Consider the following 21,672-nt stretch of genomic DNA (forward strand, 5'->3'; position numbering starts at 1 on the left):
TTCCAGCGGTGCGGGCCTGGAGTGCAGGCCCAACGGCGCCGCAGACGCTAGCTCCATTCTGCTTCCGTCCGTGTCCCTCCCTGGGCCGGGCTGGCACACTTGTCTTTCTCTTCCCTCATGGCGCTGCTCCGACGCCCGACGGTGAGTGTGCCCGGTCACCTCTCAACAGGGACTGCAGCTTGTGACTTGCAGCCCCCATCCCTCCTCTTCCATCCGCCTCTCGCTTCCCTCTTCTGTTTCTTGCTTCTTCATTCCAACTGGGGCTGCATTTCCTTTCTCCGGGGCTCACGGAACCCCTGGCGTTCCTGTCCATATAGCAGGTCCTTTCTGGAGGGCCTCTCGGTCTCAATTAAGCTTTCTGGTTTCCGCTTCCTCCTTGGTGGAGGAGGTGTAGGAAAGCTCCTGGGAGGTGCCATCTGTCAGGGGAACCTCCCCATTATTGGGCCTGTTACTCAGCGAGTGGTCTTTGTTGTTAGAGAGATGTCTAAATACAAGTTCTTGGGATTTCCTTCCCCTTTTCTCAAAACGCTTTGCCAACTAAGGCTAGTCTTTGGTGGGGGTGGGGAGAACTGGAAGAAATTCCATAGTTGGTCAAGGGTTATGCCATGACTGTTTTTCAGATTTTTCACCTTTTGCTTTGTATGAATTTCCCATTTCACTGATGTATGGTTTTGTCCTCTTAAAACAATAATTTCTTAAGTGTAGAAATTTCTCATATAATTTGAACCAGTATTACATACTGAAAGAGTCCAAATCATTTATTTATATTTGCACAAATCAAAGTATTATTAGTGTTTAATATTGCTCCTGTGGGCTTGAATTGTACCTGGATTTACTTTTGCTTTGCTGAAAACTAGAGGGACCTGACACAGCTGAGTTCCATCCTCCTGGCTACAAGGCTCTAGTTAAAAGCTGCCAGTTTTCCCTTCCAGATGAATTTAAACTTAGTCACATTACCGGGCTTCAATCCACGAGCATTAAATTTTAAAACACTTTTTTAAATTGTCAATCGATGCTGGAAAAACTGAACCAATAATTTTTTTTGTGGGGGGGTCTACTTTATCCTATAAACTTATAATCAGGTTCTTTCTGCTCAGGAAGGGCTATTGTTTTCCCTGGCCTTTCTGTCTACCCTGGTAGGTCCACTCAAACCTATAGGATTTCCAACTCTCAGGGTTTTTTTTTTTTTTTTTTCTCCTCATGAAATATTTATCATTTTTACAATAAAAGTGGTATGAACTGCTTTTCCTAGCAAATTTTGTTTCTAAGTATGTTCTGAATAAAGCTGGTTAAGCTGATAATTTTTTAAAATTTTCCCAATTTTAAAAATAATTTTTTATCCCTTTATTTATTGATTTTTATGTGGTGCTGAGGATCAAACCCAGGGCCTCGCACATGCTAGGGGAGCACTCTACCGCTGAGCCATAACCCCAGCCCCTAAGCTGAGAATTTGAGAGCTAAAAGTGTTATACCCAAGGAAACTATTTCCATTTTAAATATCCTTAATATAAGAGAAAATCTACTTTATGACCACCATATTTTTGAAAGCTATATTTCTTCTTCTTTTTTTTTGTACTGGGGATTAAATTCAGGGACACAGGACTGCTGAGCTACATCCCCAGTCCTATTTTGTATTTTGTTTAGAGACAGGGTTTCACTGAGTTGCTTAGCACCTTGATTTTGCTGAGGCTGGCTTCGAACTCACAATCCTCCTGCCACAGCCTCCTGAGCCACTGGGATTACAGGCATGTGCCACTGTGCCCAGCATAGCTGTATTTCTAAGAGATCATTTCTACAGAAACATTTCTTATTTCTAGAATGGTATACTAATTAAAGGTTAGGATTTAAGCATTGGGATTTTAAACAGCCGGAACTACTATTAAATACTGATGTTACAGCTTTTAATAATTCATCTTGAATGCACTTATTATTCATCTCTGTAAAGGAAGAATTTTAACTAAATAAATATAGGTTTTTAATCTACAGGGATCTCTAGCATGTGACATGGATGCTACATGAGAAATAATAATTTTATTTGTGAAGCTTTGAAGTTCTCTTACAGACCCACTTGAATACTCAAAATAGTTTTTTCGAGGTTAGTGAAGGATCTCTATTATAAATGAGATGTATGTGGAACAAAAAGTAACTATTGTTATGTTAACCACCCTGTTGTGTAACCACCCACTGAGTATAAATCTCAAAAGAATTTCCAGACCTGGGGTCCAGAGATTTTGTTAGCCCCTCTGGACTGATGTAGCTTAAATAAACTTGCTTTTCAAAAAAAAAAAAAAAAAAAAAAAGATGTATAATGATGGTGCCTAATTTAGAGTGATGTTATTAATCTCAAATAGCATATTTAGGCTTCCTAACATGTACCTTTTCCCTTTTGCAAATGGATCCCAGCATATTCACCTTTCCCAGAGCAATTCTAAAATTGAATATCTGATATTAGTTAAATATTTTCAATCATTTTAATGCCTGATTAACTTTTTTTCTTTTTTTTAGTTGTCCACTGATTTGGAGAATATTGACATAGGAGTTAATCCTAAAGCCAAGAGTCATGTGACTATCAGGCGTGGGGTTTTAGAAGAAATTGGAAATAGAGTTACAACCAGAGCAGCACAAGTAGTGAAGGTAACAACCATAAGGCAAAAATGTGCATTAGAGGCTGATTTTGTATAGACCTGAGGGACAACATGTAACTGTCTTGCTCTATCCTGTATTTTCCTTGTAGAAAACTCAAAACACCAAAGTATCAGTTCAGCCCACCAAAGCAACAAATGTCAACAAACAACTGAAACCCACTGCTTCTGTGAAACCAGTACAGATGGAAATGTTGGCTCCAAAGGTAGGAAGTTCTGAATTTACAAACACACTTAGTGGAGTAGCCTAGTCTAAGTTAGACTGCAATTTTTGAAGAACATTCACAGGTAGATCTCTGCCTTGGTATCCCAATTTAATATTATGATCTTGAATAATGTTTATTACTTTAATACCCAAATATATCTAGTGGTCTTAGTGAAATTTGGTGGATTTTATTAAAATAATTCCCTAAAAGAATGATCTTGTAGGGGTGGGATTGTGGCTCAGTGGTAGAGCACTTGCCTCACATGTGTGGAGCACTGGGTTTGATCTTTAGCACCACATAAATAAATAAAATAAAGGTATTGTGTCCATCTACAATTAAAAAAAAAAAGAAAAGGAGGAGGACCTGGCTCACAATCGGAGGCCCACGGTTCTGAGACCCAAATTCATGTAAGAGCAAGGGAATACTGAAATTCTATGTTGATAAATTATATTCTCTATGACTAATTAGTTCAATCATCCACAATGCTAACGGATCTATCAACCTGCTCTCCTTTCACCACATTCAAGTTTATGTACACTTTCATTTATAGATTACTTATGCATTTATAGGCACCATCATAGGTGCTGAAGTATAACAAAAACTACTTCACTATTTCCAGTTCAGAAAATACATATTATTGTATGTTTGAGACTTTTCAATATTAAACATTGGATATATTTGACAAATATCTATAGTAAACACTTACTGTACGTATCGAATAGTATTAAGACTGCTAAAGAGACCTCTTATTTTCAGGAGATTTATCTAGAATGGGCATATGTGATACTAGATAACTTTGGGAAATATATGCCTGAATGAATGTCAAATGACTGGGGTAGCCCTTTTTATTGTCTTTAAGAAGGAGCACCTAAAGGTGGGAGAGAACACTAAGCAATGAAGTGGTCAGAGGTAACTTCATCCTTTAGTGTAGATTTTTACCCCCCTTCTAAGATGAAGCCTTGCAGTGTTACCCAAGTTGGCCTCCAAATTGTGATCCTCCTGCTCATCCTCCTGTGTAGCTGGGGTTATAAGCATGTGTCCCTGTTCTTGGCTCTTAGTTGATTTTTAAGAATACAGAAAAGCTGATAGTAAACAGCATGTTTTGGGGAACCAAGGCAGCAACAAAAATCAAGGCACCAAAGTGAAAATTGGTCTGTAGTCATGTCTTTTGTTCAAGGAGTCCGCAGGTTTAAATTGAGTCAGGAAGGTTGTTTGAGGAAGCAGAAGAAGGTTGCAATTGAATTTGAAATCATCAAAATTTAGATTTTATCTTATTAGGTAGTGAGGTCTCTGAAAAGTTTTGAGGAGGAGAGAAGTGATGGAAGCAGTGTTGGGAGGTATTAACAATTGTCCAAGCAAGAAGTTGGTATGCATCTTGAACTAGTCTGGGTTTCCTCTAAATACCTGCCTGCATCCTGGTATCTATGAAAGTTCTAGGAAACGTCAGATGTGTTAGGACTTCAAGGATATCATTTAGTATGGAGAAAGAATACTTTAGATAAATTATTTTGAAAAGAATTAGAACCTCAACAGAGGGATATCTGCCTTGAAATGCAGTTGGAAATGTGCCTGCAGTATCTGAAGGAGAGACAGACTTGCCAGCATCTACCTGGGGCCATGGTTGGAAAAAGAAGAAGCCTTTAGACAAGAGATAAAGGCTTCAAATTGAGAACTAGAGCTCAGAGCAAATATTCAAGATTGACCTTCCTTTAGGAGGCCTTTCCTTGAAGGTTTCTGGGTTTTTATCTAGGGGCCATGGTTGGAAAAAGTGCTGTTTATATGAGATAGCATTTTACATGGGTGACTTTTTGAATGCAGAAGAATGATTTGGCAGTATATTTCAGATGGTTATTCTATATATCCAGTAAGTCTGTTTTTACAGTATGTCCCAAGAAAATGTCTAGAGGGATTTTAAGTAGTGCTGTAATGAATAAATATCTCTTACCTGATAGAGAAGTATCCTCTATTAGGAAATCAGTTAAATGAAGTATTTAATGAAGTATTACAAATATCATGTTTTAGTAAAGCATTTAGATGTCAAAATGCTTGTAACATCAAGTGGGAAAATCAGATTATAACAATATGTACAATACAAAGCAGACTTGCTTTTTTAAAGTGTGCATTTATATATGAAATATTTATGGGAGTTCCTTTTAAGTATTGGGCTTAAGATTTTTATTTTCCTTAAACTATTGCCTTAAAATAGTTACATAGGTACATAATTATTCAAATCAGAGAAGAAGAAAGGTGAATTATAAAAGGCCCACTATGGACCAAAGTTGTAACTCAGTGGTAAAGTGCTTGCCTAGCATGTGTGAGGCACTGGGTTCGATTTTTTTCAGCACCGCATATAAATAAATAAACAAAAAAAAAGATATATTTGACAACAACAAAAAAGGCCAGCTATACCAGGGCTTGGGGTATAGTTCAGTGGTAGAGCTGGTGCTTAGCATGCATAAGGCCCTGAGTTCAATCCCTAGTACCGAATAAATAAATTTTTATTTTTGAAAGAAGAAAGAAAGGAAAAATTGTTTCTTCCTGTGACTTTTACAACTTCATCTTCTCAGGTCTCTTTATTCTATATCTCCTTGACTGGCTACTTTATCCTTTTTTTTTTTTTTTTTTTTGGTACCAGGGATTGAACCCAGGGGCGCTCAACCATTGAGCCATATCCTCAGCCCTTTTTGTATTTTATTTAGAAATGGGGTCTTGCTGAGTTGCTGTGGCTGGCTTTGAACTCATACTCCTGTCTCAATCTCCGTAGCCACTGGGATTATAAGCATGTACCACAGTGCCTGGGAGGTTCCTTTATCTTAAACTTCCTGACAATATTGGGGATGACATGTTTTAGATAAACCTTTATGGACTAGAGCTTATTTCATATGAAAGTCACTTCTGTGGTTAAAAGATATACCTGGATGTTCTGGTAATAGAAGTTATCAGGGATTAATGAACAACAGTTCTTTCCAATTCAAATAATTTGTCTTAGAAACAGTGAAGGGACCACTAAGTCCACAATTTATGTGGAGTTCCCCACCTTCTGGCAAGTGAGTCCTTCTACTTGCCTGTCTATAGCTTTTGCTTTTTCACCTGCTCTCTTTGCAGAGTCATCACTATTCCTTTATAGCCAATCCCTGGAGTTGTGCAAATGCCAGTTGAGCATGAGTTTCTAGCAACTTTCCTAGAAAGCTTATAACATAAACCATGTGTCCCTGAAAGCAGATGTTCTCAAAAGTGTAACCTGATTGCTATTTTTTCCTTTCTGCAAACCTGGAAGGCAGACTTCTTGCTTTGTAGCAGGTGAGACAACTGAATCACAAAGGGCCCTGAGACTAAAATTCCAATCATTAACAGAAGTTATTTCTGTAATTTTTGGAGAAAACTGTGTTTTGCTGATTGATGAGACCTTGGTAAACACTGAGTAGTATGAAAAGAAGGAGAAGGACTAATACCAGTACCTTGTTTGCTGGGCTCTGGGCAAACAAACAAGTTGTATAAATCATCGTCTTAGCTCCCATGTAGCTTCCAGTCAAGTTGGGGGGTCTAGAAGTAAAAGGGTAGATGCTATCACAGAGGCTAGATCCAAGTTTAGGAGATATACTGGGGAGTAAACAGCTAGAAATTCAGATGATTCACTGTCAGTTATAGTCATTTTTCAAGTTTAAGAATGTTTTATGGCCTAATTTTCCCTAACACAAAAACTACATGTGAAAGGGATAAGCACAACTATTCGCATCTTTTTTTTTTTTAAAGAGTGATTTTTATATTTATTTTTTGTGGTACTAGGGATTGAACTGAGGGCACTCTATCACTTAACTACTACCCCTCTGTTCCCCCTTTTTTATTATTACCTTACACAGGGTCTTTCTGATTTGCTAAGACTGGCCTCAAACTTGTGGACCTCCTGCCTTTGCCTCCCTAGTGGCTGGGATTACAAGTGTGAACCACTATTCCCAGCTTTTTCTTTTAGTTACATTTGAAACTGCTGTAAAATAGCAAAAACAATTCAGATGTATATAGAACATGTTTAATAAAAGTTGAGTTCATTGTTACTATTCCCCAATTTCAAATCCGTTGCATTTCTGAAAATAATGAAGTTACCGATTTTGCCTTTCTACAATTGTGTGTGCCTATGTTGCTACCAATCATGGACTGTCTGACCAGAATCAATAGTTCTTACAGTCTTTCCCCTGTGTACTTAATTGAATTATCATAAATTCAGTAAAGGAACTGTTTAATCAAAACTTACAAGAATATACTTGTGTATTTGCATGTTAAATTAACCAATCCTGTCAACAGGTCCATCTCAGTTGATGTTGGTACTGGAACTTGAGTGGCCCTCACTTACCTCTACCAGCTTCTTATTCTGACAATAGAAGCTTTTCCAGTTAAGCCAGACTTTACATCATTATGGTTTCTGATAACTACTTTTAGGGAAGATGTAGCATGACTATATGGTACATACAGTTTCTTTTTTCACAATTTTATTTTTTAACTGATACATACAAATTGTGCTTATTAGTTGGGACCTATATATATCATTTAAAAACCTGTATACATTGTATAATATTCAAATCAGATTAATTTCCTTAAATGTTTTATCATGTATTTATGGTAAAAACATTAAAAATTCTTTCTTGTCGTGTATTTAAAGGTATAATGCAGTATCATTATCGATTGTCATTCCACTGTGCAGAGTAGCACACCAGAACTTCTCACTTCTCTCTAATTCATTGACCAAGCTGTCCTCATCCTTCTCTCCCCCAACCTCTGACCATCATTCTAATCTTAACTCTTATGAGATCAGCATTTTTAGATCTCACATGTGAGTGAGATCATGAGGTACTTGTCTTTCCATGTGTGGCTTATTTAAAAGTCTTGATAGTGAATTAACTGATTCAGTTTTGATTATATGCATGCAGACACACTGGATAGAGGATTGCACAGTCAGTCTATCAGACTCAGATGACCTATACAGACATGTAAATTCTTAGAAGAATTAAATTAAATTATATTGGCTTCCTTTCAAGCAATTTAAAATTAAGAGCCAGAGCAAGTATCTTGTCTTATCCTGGTAGTGTTTGGACCTGGTTAAACTCAGGCTTCTAAGTAGGAAACAGATAAATGTGCTAAGCTGTTAAGACAGCACATGAAGCTCATGATGCTAACCTCTGACTCCTTCATCCAGATCTCCCACTACTGGCTGCCTTCATGGGAAAAGTGTAATAATGCTCAAACTTGGAAAAGCTAACCTGAAACTGGAACTATGTGTATTTATTAAAATGCACATATTTTTCCAGTCACTGTTGACCTTTTCATGGTCTCACTTTTCCTTTGGATAAAAGCTAAGCTCCTTGGCAAGGTTTTTTTTCCTTTCCAGCTCATCTTCTCACACCTTACATGCTTTTCTCCCACTTCCCAAATCAGTTCCCAGTTCCACCTTTATTTTCTTTGTTTCCTTGGGCACTTTATAATTGATTTTTTTTTTTTTTTTTTTTGCCTAGCTATTTTCCTTCAGATCTTACACGCCCTGGTTCTTCATGCAGCCCTCTCATTCATTCCAGATCCTTGAGGATTGCAAATGCTTGAATAAATGGCATGCATTCCTGCCTTCTCTGTTCACTTGACCCTTCCCAGTTTAAGATCTTTGATTTAAGAGGGAAGGGCATGGTTTGAACTGTTTTTTCCCTTATTGGATCCTCCTCTAAGACTAGAAATTATGATTGAATTTCAATGTAAATTAAAATTGCTTATCTGTTTTATTATATGGGTTCCTTCTTTTATATATATTTTTTTTTACTTTAAAATATACTCTTTTGTAGACTAAAAATTCTGCTAGGCTTTACTTTGCAAGTACCTCTTATTCTTTTTAAAAGTAATGGTTTCTTTATACTTCATTGCTAAATACTTGTTTTGACTTTATAAATTTTTAATTTGTGTAATTTTTATAACAATCACCCAGTCAGCATAAGAAAATAAAATACTGGTCCATTTACTTGCTCAGTCTTTACTTACTTTTCCTATTCTATTTTCTGTTTTATGATTCATAGGCATGCTTTTCTGCTTTTTATTTGCCAGTTTCTCAGTTTAGAGCAAATTAGTTGAAGAAAACATGCTTGTGGAAGAGGATACTGCTAAAGTGAATGATCAGCACCAGTAATCTCTGACCCCAGGAGGTCAAGTTTCTTTTATTTATTGAGTGCCTACTATGTATGAGTGCTAAAATAGGTATTTGAGATACTTCAGTGGACAAAGCTAACTAAATAAATGTAAGCATATAGAGTTTACATTCTAGCAGAGATAGAAAATATTATACATAACTTATAGGTATAATATAGTAGATTATATATTCTATAAGAAAAAAACAGAAAAACAGTAATGTGCTTTAAAAAAATTTTTTTAATTGTAGACACAATACCTTTATTTTATTTGTTTTTTTAAGTGGTGCTTAAGATCAAACCCAGTGCCTCACACAAGTGAGGCAAGTGCTCTACCACTGAGCTACAATAATATGCTTTTAAATTTGTTGTTGTAGGGTCCTTCTCCCACACCTGAGGATGTCTCCATGAAGGAAGAGAACCTCTGCCAAGCTTTTTCTGATGCCTTGCTCTGCAAAATTGAGGACATTGATAATGAGGATTGGGAGAACCCTCAGCTCTGCAGTGACTATGTTAAAGATATCTACCAGTATCTAAGACAGCTTGAGGTGGGTAGGCCTTTGTGTTTGGGTTCTATAAGCAATGTGGAATTTATAAATGAAGTCAATTTTTTAAACTTTTAAATTTCACCAACAGGTTTTGCAATCCATAAACCCACATTTCTTGGATGGAAGAGATATAAATGGACGTATGCGTGCCATCCTGGTGGACTGGCTGGTTCAAGTCCACTCCAAGTTTAGGCTTCTGCAGGAAACTCTGTACATGTGCATTGCTGTCATGGATCGATTTTTACAGGTCAGTCTACTTCAGGGACTAGTGCCCAAGACTTATTGAACAGTGTATTTAAGCTTCTGGGATAGAAAGCTAAGTTGGGGTTCCTCTGAAGAAAAGGCCAAAAGTCAAATTAATAGGGAAGCCAAAAAAACTTCAAGTGCTAAAATGGAAAGTAGTCCAAATGTATCAAATCTTTGGTGATGCCAACCAGCTCTGGGCAATTTTATTAGTTGTGCCTGAGTTCTTTTTAGGACTCCATAGCATACAGGTTGAGTCTTCCTTATTCTAAGTGTTTGAGAAACTTTATACAGACACACAAACACTTTTTTTTTTTTTTTTAATATTTGCACATACACACTAAAATAATTTGGAAATGGGCTGGGTATAGTGGCATACACCTGTAATTCCAGCAGTTTGGGAGGCTGAGGCAGAAGAAGCTCAAGTTCTAGGCCAAGTTTAGCAATTTAGCAAGATCCTGTGTCAAAATAAAAGGACTGGGATGTAGCTTAGTGGCAAAGTGCCCATGGGTTCAATCCCCAGTACCATAAGCAAATAAATAAGAAATATCTTAGAAATAGGGCCCAAATCTAAACCCAAAGTTGTTTGTTTCATGTATACCTTTTACACATAGCCTGAGGATGGAGATATATATACACACTCACACTCACACTCACACACACACACACATACATACACACACACACATATATATATATACACATACATACATAATTAATTGTAGTTAGACATAATACCTTATTTTATTGATTTATTTTTATGTGTTGCTGAGGTTAGAAGCCAGGGCCTTGCATGTGCCAGGTGAGCGCTCTTACCACAGAGCCACAACCTGAGCTCAGCCTGAGGTAGTTTTATACAGTATTTTTTAGTGTATATGTGTTTTGACTGTAACTTGTCACACAGAACGTTAGGTGTGGAATGTTGTACTTGTGTCATACCAGCACTCAAAAAGTCTTAAATTTTGGAGCATTTCAGGTTTTCATATTTTGTAGATTAGGGATGCTTAGCCCATTCCTTAGTAGTCAGTCATTTATCAAAGGGAATATAGTGGTGTAGAAATTTATCTGAAATCACTGGTCTTCTATATTGGTTTTCCAGACCTTCATGCACCATTTCCGAAGCTTGGTGCTATTTAGTGTTTCCTCATCTGAGGCATGAGGAGTTTGGCTAGAGAATCTTAAAAGTTTCAGTTAGCTGTGGCATTGAATCACCATAGAAATAACAGGGACAAAGCAGAATTTAAAAAACAAAATAATAAAAAAAAAAAAAAAAGTGTGTGTGGAGTGGACTGAGAATGTGAGACATAAAGAGGAAATAAAAAATAAGCTGAGAAGCAAAGATGATTTTCAAAATACCTATCAATGTTTAATGCACAGACACTGAATGGTGAGACGAGGTGCCAGATATTAACTGCTAGTGTGTTATCTACCAAATAGCCCCATGATAAAGATTTGTTTATTTAAAGTCAGCATTCATGATATGGGTTTAGGACCAGTATCAATTCTGTCCAAACAATGTAGTAATAATTATGTTTATAATAATGGCCCTGAGAATACTGCAAAATTCTAACTAAACATAGATTCCGTTATTCTCACTATAAAATTCTTATTGGACCAGAAAACACAGTAATATTTTAGGTAGATTTTGAATAATGAGAGTTAAAGCAAAGTCCCAGTTAGAAGAAGAAGAAGGAAGAAGGGAAATTAAAGGAAACCTTATACTATAGATTGAGATTTTTCATAACTAAAACATTGTTGAATATTTTTTAAGCTGAACAATGGGCATGGTTTTGATGAGGATTAAGGAAATATTTGAGCCACCCATTAAATTCTCTCCCTCTCCCTCCCTCCCTCCCCCCCCCCTCTCTTTTTATTTTTTTATTTATATCTCAGTTTAGACCATGCTGAGCCCAGGTCAAGGCTGCTGCAGACACTTAAGTCAGGACAGTGTGGGAGGAAGAGTGATGAGCACCTTATTCATCAGGCTTAGATTCTTCCCCTTTTCAGCAATTGAGTGATCTTGAGCTAGTATCTGAATCTCTTCTCAGGTCATCTATTTGTGATTGTAATTGAGGATAAAAGCAAGTACTTTCTAGGATTTTCATGTGGATTGGATGAGATGTTATGTTAGAATTTTAAGCATTGTGCTTGGTACATAGTCAGTACTCAAGAACAGATTGACCAAGCTCACTGGTGGTTCCTACTAACATACAGGTCTCCTGTGTCCTCAAGAAGGTCATGAGCAGAAACAACAGGTGCTTACTTCTCCAGGACTTGGTTTCTTTTCACCTTCTCCCACCCAGAGTTCCAAACCTCTTGTTAATGTAACTTCTGACACTTGTTTTCAATTAGGTTCAGCCAGTCTCTCGTAAGAAACTTCAGTTGGTTGGGATTACAGCTCTGCTCTTGGCTTCCAAGTATGAGGAGATGTTTTCTCCAAATATAGAAGACTTTGTCTACATCACAGATAATGCTTATACCAGTTCTCAAATCCGAGAAATGGAAACTCTAATTTTGAAAGAACTGAAGTTTGAGTTGGGTCGACCCTTGCCACTTCACTTTTTAAGGCGAGCATCAAAAGCTGGGGAAGTAAGTGCCTCCAACTTTATAGGAGATGATTTTTTTTTTTTTGTCTTATCCAGAAACATTGATCTAATTAAGGGAATGTTATGAATATATAGGAAACTTCCTTTAGATAAGTCTTTATGCTTATTATGTTAATTCTTCTGAGAAAAGTCTTTAGGCTCTGTATTTGTAACATTGTGGAATAGAGTGAGTCTTGAGAAAGATGTGAGATAAGTAAATTTGAATTTCTAGGTCTTCACCCAGAATTTTGCAAGATAGTAATAACTGTAATTCTTCCTGTCCCTGGCTATTCTTTCATAGGTTGATGTTGAACAGCACACATTAGCCAAATATTTGATGGAGCTGACTCTCATTGATTATGACATGGTGCATTATCACCCTTCTAAGGTAGCTGCAGCTGCTTCCTGCTTGTCTCAGAAGGTTCTAGGCCAAGGAAAATGGGTAAGTGGTAGATTCAGGAAGAAATTAGTCTTTATTTTAGGACTTCATGATATGAAACACCATAGCATTTTCACAATTCTATCATTGAGGCATTTGTTGAAAGTCCAAAGGCCTAAAAGAAAGCTGCATGGAACAATTCAGAGACTGCTGACTATGCCATGATATACAAATGTATCAGAGTTGTAACGTTGAGGAAGGCCACAGGACTGCTATGTAAGATTTCTTGGGTATTTTGGCAAGTTGTCAGGCACACCAGACTAAGCAAGGGCCAGGCCTACCAGTTCAGCTAGTGAAGACAGAATTAACCACTTTTGGATTCAGATGAGTAGACAAAGATGCCAGCTCCCCAGTCCTTCTCTCACAACAAAACAGGATGACAAGGAAACAAAAGGAGCCAATGACTGCAGTGTGAGTTGAGGGATACTCTCATGGAGGCACCAATTTTAGACTACCACTCAGCAATTTTATAGTAGCAGAGCAGAAAGCATCATCAGAACATAGGAGGTGATGAGGAATATCTCATAACAGTTTCCCAGGGGAGATAAGGAGTGGGAGATGGAAGCCAGCTCCTTCTAAGGCTGCCATCCCCTCCTGTTCCATAAGGCCTTTTGTCTAGGTGTATCAGATGTGATCCAAGCCTTGACCATTGAGGTCTATCTGGATACAGGTGAAGTTGCTAGAGCAGCATGTTGGAGCTATTTTGCTACTGTTACAGGTAGCAGTTCACATTTTACACAAGAAAGAATGTGTGTACCTGAGTATTTGTATATTTGCTAATTTTAAAAAAGATTCAGAGGAATCAACCAGAAACCAAGAAAGAAAGATACTATGGGGTTCCAGGAGAACAGGATAGAAGATTGAGAGTGGGAGGACTTTTGGTTGTAACTATTTATTGACTTTGGTGTAGTACAATGTAAAATTTGACTTTTCTCTTTTGGGGGTGTCAGGGATTGAACTCAGGGGTACTCGATCACTGAGCCACTTCCCTGGCCCTACTTTATATTTTATTTAGAGATAGGGTCTTACTGAGTTGCTCAGCACCTCACTTTTGCTGAGGCTGTCTTTGAACTTGTAGTCCTCCTGCCTCAGCCTCCTGAGCCACTGGGATTACAGGCATGTCCCACTGTGCCCACCCTCTTTTACTTTTGCTTTTAATTGTTAAAAATATTTTATCTCCTGCCAGGCTTGGGGGCGCACTCCTGTAATCCCAGCAGCTAAAGAGGCTAAGGCAGGAGGATCACGAGTTCAAAGTCAGCCTCAGCAAAAGGTGCTGAGCAACTCAGTGAGACGACTCTAAATAAAATATAAAGTAGGACTGGGGATATTGCTGAATAGTCAGGTGCCCCTGAGTTCAATCCCTGGTACTAAAAATAAATAAAAATTAAAAAATAATAAAATAAAAATAAAAATCGTGTAATGTTAAATCTGGAAATATGGTAAATTCATTAAAAAAAGGAAACTGACAACTCAGTACAATGAGTATATCTGGTACCCACATTTCAGATACTAAATACTATTACCCACAAGAAGTTAGCAATAGCTGAGTTCAGGACTGTGTCATGAGAAGGACACAGCCTAGTTTGTGCCAAGAGAGCAAGCAAGTTCTTAAAGACCATTGAGGTGACATCAAAAGGACAGGAAAAACTGGCTTAAAAGGCTCTAATTGACTAAATTTGAACATCAAAAAAATATATATATATATATTGAGGGCTAGGAAATGTAGTTCAGTGATAGAGCACTTGCCTAGTATGTGTGAGGTACTAGTTTTAATCTCCAGTACTGCAAAAAAAAAAAAAAAAAAACAGGCAAACAAAACATCTAAAATCTGAGTCCATAATATTACAACAAGTAAAGTAAAAAGGAAGCTTTCTTTTATTTATCTATTTTTTGGTAGTGGGGATTGAACCTAGAGCCTCACAAGTGCTACACAAATGCTCTACCACTGACTTACATCCCTAGTGTTTTCTTTTTTTGTTTGTTTGTTTTTAAGATCAGGAGAGTAGTGAATTAAAGTAGGAAGAATGCTAGACTTAGAAATCTGCTATGTGTGCTTTTGTTTAATGAATGAATATTAAATGGTTTTTCATTTAATATTCATTCATTCATTCATTTATATGCTTATAGTTCTGGGGATTCCAGGTCCTTGCATATGGAATGCAAGTGCTCTACCACTGCGCTGCATCCACAGCACTTTATTTTTTTGAGATAGGATCTCTCACTAAGTTGTCAAGGCAAGCCTTGAACTTGTGATCCCTGCCTTAGCCTCCCAAGTAGCAGGGATTACAAGCCTGTACCACCATGGCTAACAGGTTTTGTTTTTTAAAAGACAAGGTGGAGAGAGAGAGAGATGGTCTCGCTATGTCTTGAACTCTTGGGCTAAGGTTTCTGCCTTAGACTCCTGAGTAGCCAGGATTACAGGTACATACCACTGCACCCAGCTTAAACTTCTCTATATTTTAACCCCCAATGGAATATTGATTTAAGCAAGGATTATCAGTGGGTACATAAAGCATTAGATAAACTAATTATAGAAAACATGATTTACATGGTCTCAAAAAAATCATCTCATAGATATTTCTAATTTTGAAGAAAAAAGATGAACCTTTCTGATAGAGGGTCTGATGGTTATACCTTATATTAGTGAATAAGTTTGTCATTAACCATTTTTTGGGACTAGCTTTTCTGGTGCAGCAAGAGGTACACACTCTCATATTTAGTGTTCATGTCCAAGAGGTTTGACATGAATTCAGTTATGAGGAAACACTCAGACAAATCCAGAATGTGAGACATTCTAAAACTTGCCTGGATACTTAAAAAAAGTTATTTCAAGCCAAGAAAGTAAGGGTTCTTTTAAATTTAAAAAGACTAAAGATCCAACAGTCCAGTGTACTGCATGTGCCTTGATAGGACTCTGGATCTAAAAAGAATCCATAAAAGATATCTCCAAAGGTATTTGGAGAAATTAATTAGATGATGTTATGGAATTGTTGATAATGTTTTTATGTGAGAATGCTGTTTTGGATAGGTAAGAAAAATGTTCTTTTAAGGGATGCTTCTGAAACATTTTGAAGTGATATGTCACGATGTCTACAACTCACTTTCAAATGGCTCATCCAAAATACCAATAGTTGTGCATTATTTTCATGTTTACGCTTGCTCATTTTTTTCCCACTCAAAACTATTTGGTTGATTTTGCCAGTTATACTCTGCATATAAAAGGAATTAGGTAAGCATGTAGATTTGTACAACAGAATTTGAAATTAAAAAGTTTGTACATCTTCACATGTGGTAGTCTTATTATCAATCAACAAACAGTCATCCTTTTGCTTGAATTTTCTTCTTGGGAAGGCTATGTGTTGGCTTCTCTGAGTTCTGTCTCTAGTGCTTAACTACACTGGGCCCAGCAGAGAATCCTGGTGGTTTTAGTTCTTCCCTGCCTAACAGTGTGACTGGACTCTCAAGCACAGAGCATCTACTGCTGGGTAGGATTTTGATGGAAGGATATTTGAGATGTGCTAAACACTGTAAAGGGGACACTTTTTTGGGCAGTAGGGGATTGAACCAAGGGACACTTAGCCACTGAGCTACATCCCCAGCCCTTTTTTATTTGAGACAGGGTCTCACTAAATTGCTTATAGCCTCACTAAGTTGCTGAGGCTGGCCTTGAGCTTGTGATCCTCCTACCTAAGCCTCCCAAGTCACTGGGATTACAGGCAGGCATCACTACGCCTGATTAAGGGGGCACTTTTCTGTTTGGTTTTATTTTTCACTTTCATTTTTCTCTTTCAGTAAGGGGATAGAAGTAAGATTGAAAGCTTACTTTGCATTTTTTTTTTTTAACCTGTGCAGGCTCTTTAAAAAATAATAATTTGGGGCTGGGGATATGGCTCAAGAGGTAGTGTGCTTGCCTGGCATGCATGGGGTGCTGGGTTCGATCCTCAGCATCACATAAAAATAAAATAAAGATGTTGTGTCCACCGAAAACTAAAAAAAAATAAATATTAAAAAAATTATCTCTGTCTTTTTTTTTAAAAAAAAATTAATAATAATTTGAGGCCTTTCATATTCAATTTAATTAGGAGTCCCTCAATATCATGATTTAGTCCTGTCTCAGGGCTAGAATCATCCTGCATTTTGTGGCTATTTTAGCTCTGCTGGTACCATGAAGTGATTATTAGTCCATGAATGTTTTGAAAGGTAAGAATTTTCTTTCACAGCTTTTATATAGGTGATGTCAGTATGTGTAAGATGTGATCTCCTAAGGGACAGAATTAATCTAGCCCCTCAGTCACGTATTCTTTTTGTTTGTCTTATGTTTCAGAACTTAAAACAGCAGTATTACACAGGATACACAGAGAATGAAGTACTGGAAGTCATGCAGCACATGGCCAAAAATGTGGTGAAAGTAAATGAAAACTTAACTAAATTCATCGTAAGTACTTTTGTTTCTGAAGTTCTGGAAAGCATCAGATTATGGATTTTGTGTGTGTGTGTTTATGTTTTCATGTAAATGTATTATTGGCATATGTGAGAATCTTATTTTAGCATAAATTCTTTATTTTTTTCTAGCATAGCAGGAGATGAAACCAGTGATAAACCCTAGATGAAGACTTTCTTTGAAACAAGATAGATAGGCTATTCTTGTCTAGGTAGGCCCCAGGTATAGTTAGTCAGTTGATCAGTATTATGTTTTTACTCCATCCTTGTACAAGCATCTTGGCTAGGGGAGGCAGCAAGCAGGGAAGGCTGGTTGGCCTATGATCAGGAAGAGAGAGCAAGGGCCCACCTTGAATGGCTATGTGGAGGTCTTACGTAAGCAGATAGTATTACTCAGGGCCTTGTTTCCAGGTTCTTGGAGCAGTGACTAAAAGGCACTTGATGAGTAGGCATGATGAAACAAGAGGGCAAGAAGCCCCTAGAGGAAGCCTCCTGGGGGCCTGGTATATGTCTGTGTAGCCCACCTATGAGGAGGAATGGAAGGAGTTTTGGGGTTGTCCTGTGCCTGTGTGACACTAAATACCAGTGCAAACCAGTAGTCTGGTGATAAACTGCAAGGTGTTTGTACAATAGAAGAATCTCAAGTGACGTCACAATCTGATTTGCTTTCTGGCTTTCTGCCAAAATTTCAGCATGACTTAGCATGGTTTGGAAGTGTAAAGTGTTGTTAGTCCTGAAGGTATTATCTGGGATTTGCTAAGCACTAGATACCACTCATTATTATTGCCCAGTTGTGATGACACAATAAAGAGCTCATACCTCCCATCCCAGTGTTAGCTCATGAGAGAGAGCTGCTTCCTTGACCCATCACCTGTGTGACCAGGGATGGAAAGAAGTGGTCAGCTCTGGCTGGCTTCAGTGATTGGACATCATCAGACAATCTGGAGATTACAGTTCTAGCCCTTCAATGCTTGTGAATTAAGCTAGGAGTGAGGTCTGAAGTTGGGGTCCTGACATGTGCTTAATCACAAATGACTTCTACAGGCCATCAAGAATAAGTATGCCAGCAGCAAACTCCTGAAGATCAGCACAATCCCTCAGCTGAATTCCAAAACCATCAAAGACCTCGCCTCCCCTCTGATGGAGAGGTCCTAGGCTGCTGCACCTTCATCCATGCACTTTTTGTTACTGGTGTGAAACTCTTGATTTTTGTACATAGTTCTCTGGTCTATTTCAAGAAACCTCTTCTCACACAAATTTTCTAAACGTATATTGAAGAAAAATAAAGCTATTGATTTTTCTTAAGCTATTTTGTGTGTATTTACTTGTGTATTCTACAGTGAAGAAATCAGTGGATGCTTGCTTTGACTTTTTTTTTTTTTTTTTTTTTGAGCCATTATGAATAGCATGTACATTATTGACTTCATGGGTTTGGGAAAGAAATTCCTACACTATTTACTCAAATGGAAAGAACTGAATTTGTTTTTATTTATTTAATTTTTTAGTTGTAGACTAAAAAATGGACACAGTTTTTATTATCTTTATTTATCTTTATATGGTGCTGAGGATTGAACCCAGTGCCTCACACATGCTAAGCAGGCGCTCTTCCAGTGAGTCACAACCCCAAGCCCCTGAATTTTTTTTCCACAATACCTTTATTCCATTTATTTATTTTCATGTGGTGCTGAGAATTGAATCCAGGTCCTCACATGTGCTAGGCAAGCACTCTTACCACTGAGCTACAGCCCTGGCCCCTGAATTTGGTTTTGCTAAACACTAAATCACTTCTAAACTTTGATATGAATACATTGATTCATTAAAAAATTTAAAATGGGATTAGCATGATAATTTCCTTTCTGGAAACTCCTCAATTGCTCTCTAATTCCTACATAGGAACAGCTGGCCCACTAGTCATAATGGATCTCTTTCTCAAAGGCATGGTTGGATACAGAGTCCTGGGAGCCCACAGGTAGAGGAAGGAAATGTGTCAGTGAGTCCTGTTAAAGTTAAAACTTGGAATGCATTTTCCTATTATGCTGCTTTAGCTAACATATGGTTTAAACGTGAGGGTTTTTGTTTTGGGCAGGGGATATGTGTTTAATTATACACACGCACACATATGCACATTTTTTTTTTAATTGAACCCAGGGTGCGCTTAATCACCAAGGCACATCCCTAGCCTGTTTTTACATTTTATTACAGACAGGGTCTCAATGAGTTGCTTAGAACCTTGCTAAGTTGCTGAGGCTGGCTTTGAACCCATAATCCTCCTGCCTCAGCTTCCTGAGTCACTGGGGTTACAGGCACGCACCACTATGCCCTGCTTAATGTTTTTTAAGGGGGAATGAATCCTCAATCTCCAACCACTACTAAAAACAAAGAAAAATCATAAATGTGAATTTCCTCAAGTGGTACATAAATGTAAATTGGTGTTTTTGACAGAAATATGTTAGTCAAATAAAATTGGGAAACATTGCAAAATTTGAAGATTCATACAGGCTCTGAACTTCACAATAAACTTTTTTAACTCAACACTTCCCTAGCCTAGGGTGCAGTGAAAGCTTCCTTTTGCCCCACACAAAACTGCAGTGTTGGTCAGGTCCTATGACCCAGCTGTGATGAATCCCCTTGGCCTGGGAGAATGGTTTCGCTCCCCTTTCTTGAGCAGGCCAGTGCTGCCTGACTAGGATGCTTTTAACTATAGTTTTGAGCATTTAGAGGCGTGGAGTATCTTTATGTATTGAAATTGGAGGGTTTTATAGATAGCCTTGTTGAGGTAGTGAAACATGTGCCTAGAGGCACAGCCAGGTGGTCTGACTAGTGTTACTCAGGGAAGGTCTGGGCAGGAGTTTGGGATGGAGTTATGGAGAGAAAGTATGTGGATTATATGTTAAGCTGTGTTCTGTGACATTCAGTAGTTTGTAAGTCATACTGATGCACATCCACGTTTCTCATTTGTTCTTGTGTGCATCTCTGCCTGGAAGGAGCGGTGACTATGAGAAGGCTATAACTTTGGTGCTCTGGGTAAGTGGCTTCCATAGCTCAGTGTTCATCTCTCAGCCCCACTTCAGTTGAGACCACATGACTACATACTTACTAGTAGAACGTGAGTGGACACGATGTGTACAATTCCCAGGGAATGGCCTTTTAAAGGGAAAGGACTCTCATCATCATCTTTTAACACAGGCTGGACTTGGTAATAGCAGAGAGTCAGGTTTGGGCAGATGGGCTGGCTACAGAATGTGATGTCATTACTTGTGGCTAGTGATTTTTGTGTGTGTGTGTGTTCAAATTTTTTTTCTTTTAATTTTTTTTGAGAGAATTTTTTAATATTTATTTTTCAATTTTCAGTGGACACAACATCTTTATTTTATTTTTATGTGGTGCTGAGGATCGAACCCAGTGCCCCATGCATGCCAGGCGAGCGCACTACCGCTTGAGCCACATCCCCAGCCCAAGTTTTAATTTTTAATATGGTAAATATTGATAGCTGTAACTAACAAAAGCCTAACTCTTTGGGGTCCTTAATGATATTGAGAAATGTAAGAGGGTTCTTAGACCAAAGACTGTGAAGTTTGAACACCATGGCCACCCAAGGGTGGCCATTGCTCATTGGGTTCTTGGTACTTTAGGCCTTTGGTTGGAGGGATCTGATGCATCTCCACCTGATGTTTGATACTGTTGTATCCTGGGGTTGTGTGTGCACATGGACACCCTGTACTTACACAGGATGGCAGTTTGCAGATGAGAGGTATGGATGGCCATATGATCTCAGGGTAAGAGATTCCTGAACCAATTACTGAACTAGACAGTGAGCAAAATGGCAGGCCTGACTAGATCAGAGACAATAGGAAACCTGTTAATGAATTAAAGACCCTAAAGGGAAAGAAAGCATTTTTCTGAAGACTTTTTAATTAGGGAGGGAAAAAAAGGGGAAAGGTTATCTCTCACTGATCTTTCCAGTATCCCCCATATTAAATTTCTAAATATGTAGAAATAACTTCAAGAATAAACCAATTTTCTCCAAACTTTTCTTTCTAATAAATCTTTCTAGAATTTCAGTCTCTCCATTTCAGGATCTAAGCTATCTTCATGTGTAAACGTGAATCCATTTGCCTATTCAAGCAAAATCAGTCAAGAGCTTTGAGCCTCAACCTAGGCAATGGCTACAGTGATGAGGGCTGCATCTGTCATCTCCTTGTATGTTCCTTTTTTCAGGTGTGTAGGGTATTAACTTGGTTCCTGTTTTGTTACCTAGAGCCTGAGAGTTCCCAGTTACACACAAATTTAAAATGCCAGTCAAAGGAAAACAAGGAAGGACCACCTTGGCACTTCTGCCTGCAAGAAAACAGCCTGTGTGCTGTGCTAGTGGCTATTGGAAGTCCAGTCCCAATTCTTGTTCTATCTATCT

At 38.0% G+C, this 21,672-nt stretch overlaps 1 protein-coding gene across 1 annotated transcript; it reads left to right on the plus strand.

Annotated features, from left to right (window-relative positions):
• Positions 1-76: 76 nt before the first annotated feature.
• Ccnb2 (cyclin B2) lies at positions 77-18,504 on the plus strand. Its single transcript, XM_026384871.2, has 9 exons — positions 77-141; positions 2,506-2,634; positions 2,735-2,848; positions 9,384-9,554; positions 9,643-9,801; positions 12,150-12,386; positions 12,684-12,824; positions 17,146-17,256; positions 18,306-18,504. Exons 1-9 carry the CDS (start codon positions 118-120, stop codon positions 18,414-18,416), a joined length of 1,197 nt encoding a protein of 398 aa, XP_026240656.1. The 5' UTR covers positions 77-117; the 3' UTR covers positions 18,417-18,504.
• Positions 18,505-21,672: the final 3,168 nt, after the last annotated feature.

The sequence above is a fragment of the Urocitellus parryii genome, chromosome 6, assembly GCF_045843805.1.
Source record: "Urocitellus parryii isolate mUroPar1 chromosome 6, mUroPar1.hap1, whole genome shotgun sequence".
NCBI classification, from domain to species: domain Eukaryota; kingdom Metazoa; phylum Chordata; class Mammalia; order Rodentia; family Sciuridae; genus Urocitellus; species Urocitellus parryii.